The sequence below is a fragment of the Andrographis paniculata genome, unplaced genomic scaffold (assembly GCF_009805555.1).
Source record: "Andrographis paniculata isolate CXL003 unplaced genomic scaffold, ASM980555v1 Contig95END, whole genome shotgun sequence".
In the NCBI taxonomy this organism is placed as follows: domain Eukaryota; kingdom Viridiplantae; phylum Streptophyta; class Magnoliopsida; order Lamiales; family Acanthaceae; genus Andrographis; species Andrographis paniculata.
In genome coordinates, this window is record NW_026137634.1 from 1,838,404 (window position 1) to 1,849,771 (window position 11,368).

The 11,368-nt window shown below is 33.4% G+C and overlaps 1 protein-coding gene across 1 annotated transcript; it reads right to left on the reverse strand.

Moving 5' to 3' along the window:
• Positions 1-9,921: 9,921 nt before the first annotated feature.
• Positions 9,922-10,368, reverse strand: LOC127243576 (zinc finger protein GAI-ASSOCIATED FACTOR 1-like). The gene has a single exon (XM_051263662.1). The coding sequence runs from the start codon at positions 10,366-10,368 to the stop codon at positions 9,922-9,924; it is 447 nt and encodes a 148-aa protein (XP_051119619.1).
• Between the last annotated feature and the right edge of the window lie 1,000 nt (positions 10,369-11,368).

The window sequence follows — 11,368 nt, forward strand, 5'->3', positions numbered from 1 at the left end:
TATTAGATTATTTACTTACCAAATATATAATTCAAAATCTACATGTAAAAAAAAAAAAAAAAAGATAGATAGCATACGAGAGGGGTGTGAGGGGTGTATTATATCTTAATGAATATATTATGTAGAAAAAACCTAAAATATCACTGAGTTTAGTGAAGTCAAAATAATATTCGAATAAATAGAAGTAAGAGTAAAAGTAAATTAATAATTAGATGGAGATCATATAGCTTATAAATAAAAATGAACTATTTAATTATAACAACATAAAAGTGAATAATTTAAGTGGGATAAAGATAATATTAATTTGCTTAATTGATTTAATTTTAGCACAGATTGTTTTAAGTGATATTGTTAAGAGTTTAATTTTTTATTTTTATTTACTGTTGATTATATATATATTTTTAATAATTTTTTTTTTTTTTTGGGTTTAGAAGTGAAAATTATGTATAAATAAAAAATTGTAAAATTTGAGGATGTCTCAAATTAGAATAATACGTCATCATAGTGGAGTGGATGCACAAATTAAATAAGTATTAAATTGGAATGATATATAAAATAGAATGTAAATGACAAAATTATCTTTGTTTTTTTTAAAGATTTTAAAATATAGATTAAAATAATAATTAGGGATAATTTTTAAAAGATAGTGAATAATTTTGTTGTATAGTGGAATACAATCACTTAAATAAGTAAATATGACAATTATTTTAGAATAAACACTAAAAAAAAAAAATAGTATATTTGTAACGGAATTCCGTTCCTAAAGTTCACATAGCTAACGTAATTCCGTCTCTAATACCATTAGTAACGGAAAAAGTAAATTTAGGAACGAAAAAACCTCGTTACAAAATTGATAATTTCTTGTAGTGAAACTAAAATAAAAAAACTACGCAACTCTTTTGAGACGGAGAGAGTAACAAAGATTTGGAATGGAAGTATATTATTTTAAAATTAATTACAGATTTTTTAATTTAAATTTTGATCTAGTCCAAATTTTGATTTATAGTTTGTTCTTCCAATTTTCTTTCCATACTTTTTTTTCACTATATATTTTATTTTCTCACAAAAGTTCAACTTAAAATATTACTTTTTATATTATAGACACAATTTCTTATATTTTATATAAAAAAAATTTAAATCAAAACACGAAACAAGCAAACCCTTAATATTCTATGAGAAATATTAATAATTTTATTACAAAGTGAAAAATACAATTTTTTTTTTTTAAGAACACACTATAAATATATTCAACACAAATTTTTTCAAACAAATTGTTAAGGTGAGAGTTTAATTAATACCTATTGATGCACCGTGAGTTTCACAGTGAAGGGACGAAATATTCCGGCCCAAAACAATTCATTCATTCCGCCTTATTGTCCGACAGCCTAAATGACAGTGAGGGAGGCTGGAAACAGAACAGTGCAGCCTGGGCGTTGCCATGGTCACAATTCCTCTAGAAATGCTGAAGGATTCCTGAATAAGATGACAATGAGGGCTGTCGAAGGTGCGCCGTGATCGGTGGAAACTGATCTTGAGGCTCCTGCTTAATCTGGGGATGGAGATGGGGACTTCTTGCTGTAATCTGGTGCTGAGGGTCATTGGCAATTGGGGTCGCCAAAGAATTCGCTTCTCGAACTGCACAGAATACCTTGTGGGAATTGTAACTATCTGAAATATATATCAATCACAAGAAATTTTCATTTGTCAGGATCGCGATGAAAAAATATCTATTACAATGTGCATGTTTATGAGTTTTGTATGAATGCACGCGCGCCGCACGCTTCATTTTATTAATACATTCGATGTTTGAACCATGGTGATTTAGAAAATAAAAATAAGCTTCACTTGGCGAAATCGTTAAATCATTTTATCCTTGGGCATATGTAAACACACATGCACAAAGACAAAGCACCATGCTTCCTCCAACTCGAGCAATCACGTTTCCAACAATTTTAGGTTTCCTTTCAACACATGCTCGACAAGAAAAAGCATGCACCTCCTCCCTCAGGTAAGACAGACCCGATGTTTTAAGCAAAAACCTTTCTTTGATACAGTCCCGATGAAATTGATGCCCACATTCGAGTGTTCCGACATCTTCTGCAGCTTTATAATCCTCCCGGCATATACTGCAAGGCTCTTGCTCAGCTTGACCAGCTCTCTCATGCACATATTTGTGTTGCTTCATATGGGCCATTATCGTTTCTTCGCTTAGTCCCGTGCACACATTTCTGATGCGGTCCTCCAGTGAGGGCGTTGGGGGACTTGACCGGGATCAAGAAGCACTACCGGAAGAAGCATTGTGAGAAGAGGTGGGAGTGCACCAAGTGCTCGAAAAAGTACTACCGTGGCTGCAGAAGCCGGTTTCCCACGCAATACATAAACACCTTAAATCGTCACATCCAATCAAACAAAAAGAAGCCTAACAAAGAACACGAACAAGAACAAAAACAGCATAAGTTACCTTGTAAACAGGGGTTCCACCACCAAAGTAGTACTCCTTTGTCCCGCACGTCTCGAAGTGCACCTTCAAATTCGACTTCAAAGCGTACTTCTTTGAGCACTTTGTCCCTTTCCTCTCCAATCTCGCCAACAAATCGTGAGTTCTTTTTGTGCAGTTGCAGATTATAATCACTTTGAAAACCCTTTGGTTGCAGATTATAATCACTTTGAAAACCCTTGTTGCAAATCTTGCAGATTAGTCACGAGTAAGGTTCTTGACAACGCCACCACTTCTGAATTAGAATCTGATCCAAAAACAAAACAAAACGAAAAATTGAAACAGATTACATTACAAAGATTTTGATTGATTAATTAATCAGAGTTTCTAATTTCTTGTTGATCATCCTATCAATCTGAGTGAACAATAATTAGGGTAGATTTTTATTGGATAAATTATATACACCTTAGTAGAAGAAGTGTTATATAATTTACCCTTTTTTATATTTAAAAGTTAGGGGTTTTCCGCAAATTGTGGAGCTCAACCTGGGTGGGATCTCTTTCGCCTCACCACAGGAGTTGATTGCTCATATTGAGAAGTTGGACCCAAATTCGATTTGATTAATTTCAAAATCACTCGAAAATACAAGAAGAGATTGTTTTATGTTCTTTGATTTCTATTCACACTCAGTATTTTTCTGTTTTGCTTTGATCTTTGGAATCATCGAACTTGTTTATTTTTGGAAAAAGACAATTCTCACTTTCAGCCAACAATCGTTTCTGATACCTAACTGGTTTGTGTATCTTTTATTTATTAATTATCTGTTATCGTTTATGGCAACTTCTGGTCAGTATTTTTCTGTTTTGTTCTGACCTTTGGAATCATAGAATTTGTTTATTTTTTAAAGAAGGCAACTCTCACTTTCAGCCAACAATAATTTCTGACACTCAATTGTTTTATTTTTTATTTTTTATTTTTTTTCCTGGTAGTATTGTATTTATATTCTTGAGAATGTTTGACAGAATGTTTTTAAGCTGTGTCATTTCAGATAAAAATATTATTATTATATAACATTGTTGTTATAAGAGATTTGATCTATCAGTCATATTTTGGCTGCATTTAAATATTCTATAAATATTTTATATTACTTTTGTATAATTACATATATTTAATCTAATTTGTTCATTTGTCCATTATATATTTATCTATTTCATTATTTTCATTTTGATCTCAACAAATAATCTACTTATTTTTTTTTTTAATAATTGTCCTTATTGCTTAAATATATAATACTACTGCAATTTACACAATATTATAAAGAATGTCATAAAATATATATATATATATATATTTATGGTTAAAAAAAGTTTCTTATCATTCTATTTTATTATTATCCTATAAAATATTAGTATTTTAAAATCTAACATGTAAAAAAATAAATAAATAGATATAACAGAGGAAAATGAGTACTATTCCTAAGGGAGGCTGGAAATGGAACAATGCAGCCTGGACATTGCCATGGTCACGATTCCTCGAGAAATGCTGAAGGGTTCCTGAATAAGATGACAATGGGGCAGTCGAACCTGCGCCGCGATCGGTGGATACTGATCTTGAGGCTCTTGCTTAATCTGGGGATGGAGATGGGGACTTCTTGCTGTGATCTTGTGCTTAGGGTCATTGGCAATCAGCGTCGCTAAAGAATTCGCTTCTCGAAGTATTGCACAGAATACCTTGTGGACTTTGTAACTATCATTCCTGAAATATATATCAATCACAAGAAATTTTCATTCTTTAGGGTCGCATGTTCATGAGTTTTGTATGAACGCACGCGCACCGCACGCTTAATACATTTGATGTTTGAACCATGGTGATTTAGGTTAATGTTTTACTACATTTTTAACTAGCGTGTGTTTGTCTAGGTGTTAATTATACGTAATTGCCTATTGCACGTAGGTATGTTAAGCATGCATGTTCATCCTTCTATTTGTGAAAACTATAAATCTACACACATGTGCGCAATTATTAATGTACAAGCATCTCGTGAGTTTGTGTTTACTTATTGTAGACACATGTACTTGCAACGCTTCAACACATGTAGCGGGTGAACACGGGCTTATATAAATGTACCAAACATGATAGGTGTATGTATATTATACATTATAAAAAAACTCGTCAAGCAATAGGAAAACGCAAGGCGCGTGCGCATTACGCACATACATAAATCCTTACAAACATAAAAAGACCCCAACAATGGATTGGAACAAAATGGAAATCAACAATAATCTTATAACAAACCATACTGAGTAGATAAGAAAATGAAACAAATCTTCACTTGGAGAAATCATGAAATCATTTTATCCAACATTCCTGCACAAAGAGGAAGCACCATGCTTCCTCCAACTCGAGCAATCATATTTCCAACAATTTTAGGTTTCCTTTCAACACATGCTCGACAAGAAAAGGCATGCACCTCCTCCCTCATGTAGACAGACAGACCCGTTCAACATTCTTTGATACTGTCCCGATGAAATCGATGCCCACATTCGAGTGTTCCGACATCTTCTGCAGCTTTATAATCCTCCCGGCATATGCTGCAAGGCTCTTGCTCAGCTTGACCAGCTCTCCCATTCACTATTTGTGTTGCTTCATACGGGCCATTATTGTTTCTTCCCTTAGTCCTGTGCACACATCGGTTGCGCTCCTCCACTGCTAGTGGACAATATGAGTGCGGAGCTGAAGAATGTGCACGTCTGCCCGGAGAGTTGCTGTGTGCACCATAATCCGGTGAAGGCGTACTTGACCAGGATCAAGAAGCACTACTGGCGGAAGCATTGAGAGAAGAGGTGGGAGTGCAGCAAGTTCTTGAACAAGTACACTGTGAAGTCGGATTGGAAGGTGCACTGCAAGACGAAGGAGTACTAGTGCAACTTCGGAAGCTGGTTTACCAGGTGATTATATGTTGTTTTTGTTCGTGTTTGTTGTTAGCATTTTTTGGTTTGATTGAACGTGATTGAAGGTGTTTATGCGTTTCTTATGTAGGGATTTATGTGTGCGAGTAATGCGCACACGTCGGGAATGTTTTTATTATTTGAGTTCTTTAAATTTGTTTTTGTTCGAGTTTATTGTTGGGTCTTTTTAGTTTGATTGAATGCGATTGAAAGTGTTTATGCGTTGCGTGCATAGGGATTTATGCATGAGCGTAGTGTGTGCGCCTGACAATTTTATGCTATTTGAGTTTTTTGTTATATTGTTATATTGTTTTTGTTTCGTGTTTGTTGATGGCTTTTTTTGGGGTGTGATTGAATGTATTTTATGTGTTCTTATTGTTATTTTTGTTCTAGTTTATTCTTGGGGTGTTTTGGTATGATTGAATGTGATTAAAGTGTTTAGGTTTTATGTTTGTAGGGATTTATGAATGTTCGTAATGCACATGCGGTGGAGATTTTATATTGTTCAAGATTGGAAAACAACACTGGTCTTGGTGGCGGGATCTAGACACATTGTTGAGCTCGACCTGGGTGGGATCTCTTTCGCCTCACCGCAGGCGTTGATTGCTCATTTTGAGAAGTTGCACCTGAATTCGACATGATTAACTCCAAAATCACTCGAAAAAACACAGAAAGAGATTGTTTTATGTTCTTCGATTTCTCTTCACACTCAGTGGTGAAGCCAATGTAAGAGAAGGATGAAAATTTCTAAAGCTCGAAACAATGGGTGGTATAAAAATGGCGAACAGTGAGAAAAGCTGGAAATGGACAAATTGGCTGGCGGGATTGAATAAGAAGGTGCATGCAAACAGACAAATGGTGCTGGGAAGTGGAGAATTGAAGTTTCTTTTAAGTCCTAAAATTAGGTTTGTGTGTCAGTTGTTTATTAATAATTTGTTCGTCGTCGTCTCCATCTGTGCAATGTTGGTTATGACATCTTCTGGTTCTGTGTGTAGTTTTTGTGGTCTGTTACATCTTTGGAATCATCGAACTTATTTAATTTTAGAAAAAGATGACCACTCTGATGACTCCAACAATTATTTCTGGCATCCTACTAATACTTTTATTTCTTGGTAGAAAGCATCTAAATAAAATATTATTATTTGTACAATATTGTTGTATATGATTGATGTCATAATTATATTTTGATTGTATTTAAATATATTTATAAATATATTTTTGGAGTTGTTTCAACTTAAATTAAGTAATAGGAGTATTTTTTTAGTATATTAAAAAATAGTAATAATTTATTAATAGTAAAAGTGTGAAATTATTTTAATATTTTTGCTCAATAAATATAAAATAATAAGTATTTTAATATTTATATATGAATTACTTTTATATTTTGAATTTGATAAATGGAAATAGTAAAACTTGTATATTATTATTTTCATAGATCTCAATTGTATTAAAATTATATTTTGAAATGAATAAAAGTTAGATTTCATTCGTTTTAATTTAATATACAAATTCAAATAATTATTTTTAGTGATATTTTTTTTGTCGGTTTTTTTTCATATTTGTTTGTCCCACAGAAATTGTCTTTTTTTATTTTTGAAAATATATAATTATACACTTTAATTACATTTAAAATTCATAATTTATATTTTTTATTTTAATTAAACTATTTGGTTATATTAATCTTAATTTATAATTATTTTTAATACCTAAAACTGTCGAAACGTACAAATTAGCGAAGGGGAGTATAATGTATATACATAATTGTATAGATAAAATATATTTTATTTATTATCGAATTAAATATTTATGAATATCGAGTCGAATATTAAGTTTTATATGTATATTTGATTAATATTCAAATCCAATCAACTATTTAAATTCAATCTTGAATTAGAAATGTTTAAATACAAATATCAAATTTTCAATTCGAACAAAATTATTTGATTTTTTTACTTTTCTAGTGGATCACGGATGGAAAATTTTTGAATTTAGACGTACAACATTGAATACATTTATTTTGACTGTCAAATTTCAGTATCTTTATCGTTTATACTCATTAAATATTTTTTTTAAATAATCTATATTATAAAAAATTAAAGAAAATAGATCCTAAAACTAGTTGAAAACGTGCATACACAAATATAGAAAGTATTTCCAGGAAGTAAATTAATTTGATTGTTTAATGAATGATTGATGGTTGGAATGATATCAATTGTACACAAAAGAGTACAAATTAAAATGTTTATTAGATTAGGCAAATAATAGTTATGGAGTTACAAAACTTTTTTTTTTTTTTAAAACATATAAATGATTGATTTAATATATTCAAGTTATATTAGGCAAGAAAAAAAAAATTATTATCTCCATTTCATTGCATCATCATTTTCTAACAACGTCAACTAATTAAGGGCTATAAAAGTATTCAACGGTAATTGAAAGCTATAAAAGAATTCACGGTAATATATATAAACATTGTCCATTCCCTTAGCATGAATCGTGCAATTTCTAACTTAAAACTTGCATCAAACTCAAACATATGTAACCACTCGGATAGTTCCCCGTCAAACATCTTTCCGCCCAACTTACAATAACATCAACGAATTTAGCTCAAAAAATAAGTTAGATCGACCCCAAGAAATCCCTTGTCACAATATCCCCACCATGGCCGTCTGCTCCTCCCTCGCCACAACCATCACCACTGGAGATCCCGCCCCCAAAACTAGTGTTGTTTTCCAATCTCGACAGCATGTCGAGCTCTATAATTACCATATATATGTGTGTGTGAGATAGAACATAAATTAAAAAAAAAATAAAAAATTAGGGTTAGGGTTTGGGTTTAATTAATACCTATTGATGCTGGGCGAGTTTCACAGTGACGGGATGAAATATTCAGGCTCAAAACAGTCGAGACCATTCGATCATAATCGCCCATGGGCTCCATAAGATGATCACTTGCTGCACCTGATTGTCCTGCTGCCGGAAATGGCAGTGAGGGAGGCCGGAAAGAAAACCGTGCAGCTTGGTTGTCACCATGGTCATGATTCCTCGAGAAATGCTGAAGGGCTCCCGAATAAGACGACGATGAGGCCTGTTGAAGGTGCCCTGTGATAGGTGGAAACTGATTTTGGGGATAGAGATAGGGACTTCTCGTTGGGATTTGGTTCCGAGGGTCATTGGCTACCGGCGTCGAAGAAGAAGCTTCTCTAAATGCACAAAATACCTTGTGGGATTTGTAACTATCCTTCCTGAAATATAAACACATAAAATTTTCAATGGTTAGGATTGCGAGCAAAGAAAATCAATGTGAGTGTTCATCAATGTTGTATGAATACATTTGAAGCTCAAATCATGCCAATTTAAGTTACTAAGGGTATATATGTGTGTACATCTAATTTACAAGTGTTTTTAACTAGTGTGTGTTTTTCTACTCCTGTTAATTCCATGTAATTGCATATTGCGCGCGCATATGTCAAGCATGCTTATTCTTTTATAGATGAAAAGTATAAATCTACGCGACTATACGCATCTATTAATGTCCAAGCTTATTAGTGAGTGTGTGTTTTACGGAGAATTGCATGTCGCGTGTGCTTCACATTTTTCTATTCACATAAAGAATAAAGTTATGCACGCGTGTTCCACACGCGCTTTGCCTTTATATGCTATGTGCGCGTTATGCACATTCATAAATCCCTACAAACATAACACAAATGCCTACATTCATGTTCAATTAAACCAATAAACCTTAACAATAATTAAACTTCGACTAAAACAATATAACATCATTACAAAAAGAAAAAAAAAAGCCTAATAATATAGATTTCTAGGCACGTGCACGTTATGCGCATTCATAAATCGCTACACACGTATCACATAAATACATTCAATAATGAGCAATCAAATAAAGAAAGAAAGAAGAAAAAACCCAACAATGAACCTAAACAAAAACAATATAACCACCTAAGAAAGAACTCAATCAATATTAAATCTCAAACGCGTGCGCATTATGCACATACATATATCCCTACAAATATTAAACCTAAACACCTTTAATCACATTCAATCAAACCAAAACCCCTAATAATAATGAACTCCAACAAAAACAATATAACCATATCACAAAGAACTCAAAAGAATAAAAAATTGTTGACGCGTGCACCTTACGCGCATACATAAATCCTAAAAAACATAAAACTTAAACACATTATCCAGGACCGATTGAATCAAGAAATCCCAACAAAAAATTCGAACAAAAAAATAATATAAAAATCTAACAATAAACTCAGACCATATAAAATTGCCAGACGCATGCGCACTACGCACATACATAAATCCCTATACGCAACACAATAACACATTGAATCATGTTTGATCGAACAAAAAAATTAAAAAAAAAAAACCAAAAACCCTAACAAAAAAATTAAATCTCAGGCGCGTGCGCACTACGCTCGTGCATAAATTCCTACACACACAACACACAAACACCTTCAAGCAAACCGAAAAACCCTAACAAAGAGCACCAACAAAAACAACATAAAATTACCTTGTAAACCGGCTTCCGCAGCCGCAGTAGTAGTACTTTGTCCCACACGTTTTGCGGTGCGCCTCCCAATCAGACATCACGGCATATTTCTTCCAGCACTTGTTGCACTCCCATCTCTTCTCGCAGTGCTTCCGCCGGTAGTGCTTTTTGATCCCGGTTATGTCCCCCAACGCCCTCTCTGGATTATGGTGCACGCAGCTACTCTCCGGACAGACATACACCTTCTTTGGCGCCTGTGCCCTCCTACTCGCCGCCGTTTCATTCCTCTCCAATCTCGCCGGCAGATTGTGAGTCCTTTTGTGCAGCTGCAGATTCTGATCCCTCTGAAAACCCTTGTTGCAGATCTCGCAGATATATTGATTGGTCACGAGTAGGGTTCTTGGCGACAACGCCACCACTTCTGAATTAGGATCTGATCCAAAAACAGAAAAAAATGAAACCATTATTGCATTACTAGGGTTTTAATTGATTAATTAATCGAGTTTCTTGCTGATTGTCGTATTAATTTAGGTGAACAATTAGGGCAATTTTTTATATCTATAAATTAGGGTTTTTGTGCAGATTGTGGAGCTCGACCTGGGTGGGTTCTCTTTCTCCTCGCCACAGGTGTGGATTGATCGCGTTGAACAGTTGCACCCAAAGTCGACATGATAATTTTCAAAATCACTCGAGAACCGAAAGAAATTGGTTTATGTTTTTCGATTTCTCTTCACACTCACTGGTGGAGGAGAAGTTGGGGGGTATAAATTAGGGTTTGAATGTGGTCGAAAAAGGAAGAGTTGAAGCCGGAAACAATGGCGGTCTGGTGCCGATTCAGAGTTATAAAAGTGGTGAACTGAGAATGGGTGGAAATAGACAAATTGGCGGGTGGAAGCGGAGAAGACGACAACTCGGACTCTGAGCCAACAACCATTTCTCACACCCCAACCCCAACTGTTTTACTTTTATTTCTGGTAAAAAGTTTTTAAAATGTGTCAACCTAATTAAAGTATTATTATCTGTACAATATTGCTGTTATAAGATTTGACCTTTTTGGATGTATTAAAAAAGATTCTTTCGTCATGCTTATGTGGTCATGCTTACTTCACATTGTGTAAGTAACTTATATTAAAAATTAATAATACTTTAATATAAATTTAAAATAGAACCAAACACCTTGTCCACCCATTCTTTGTTCCTTATTTTTAAAATTTATGCATAATTTATTTATTTTATTTCCCTAACTCAACCAAACAAGATGTAAAAATATAGTAGGTAAAATATAAAGTAAAAATATTATAAAAAAATTATTAAAGACTTAATAAAAATAGTAGGATAAGTAGAAAAAATAAATACAAACTAATTAGTCTCTCCGTCCCACCAAAGATGAAGCGTTTTGCTTAGGCACAAGAATTTATATTGTATATATTAATTATTTATATTATGATGATTTTTATTAAATGA

Bases quoted from the DNA above. Each gene is read 5' to 3' on its own strand.
- LOC127243576 (XM_051263662.1), bottom strand. From the start codon at position 10,368: ATGGTTTCATTTTTTTCTGTTTTTGGATCAGATCCTAATTCAGAAGTG.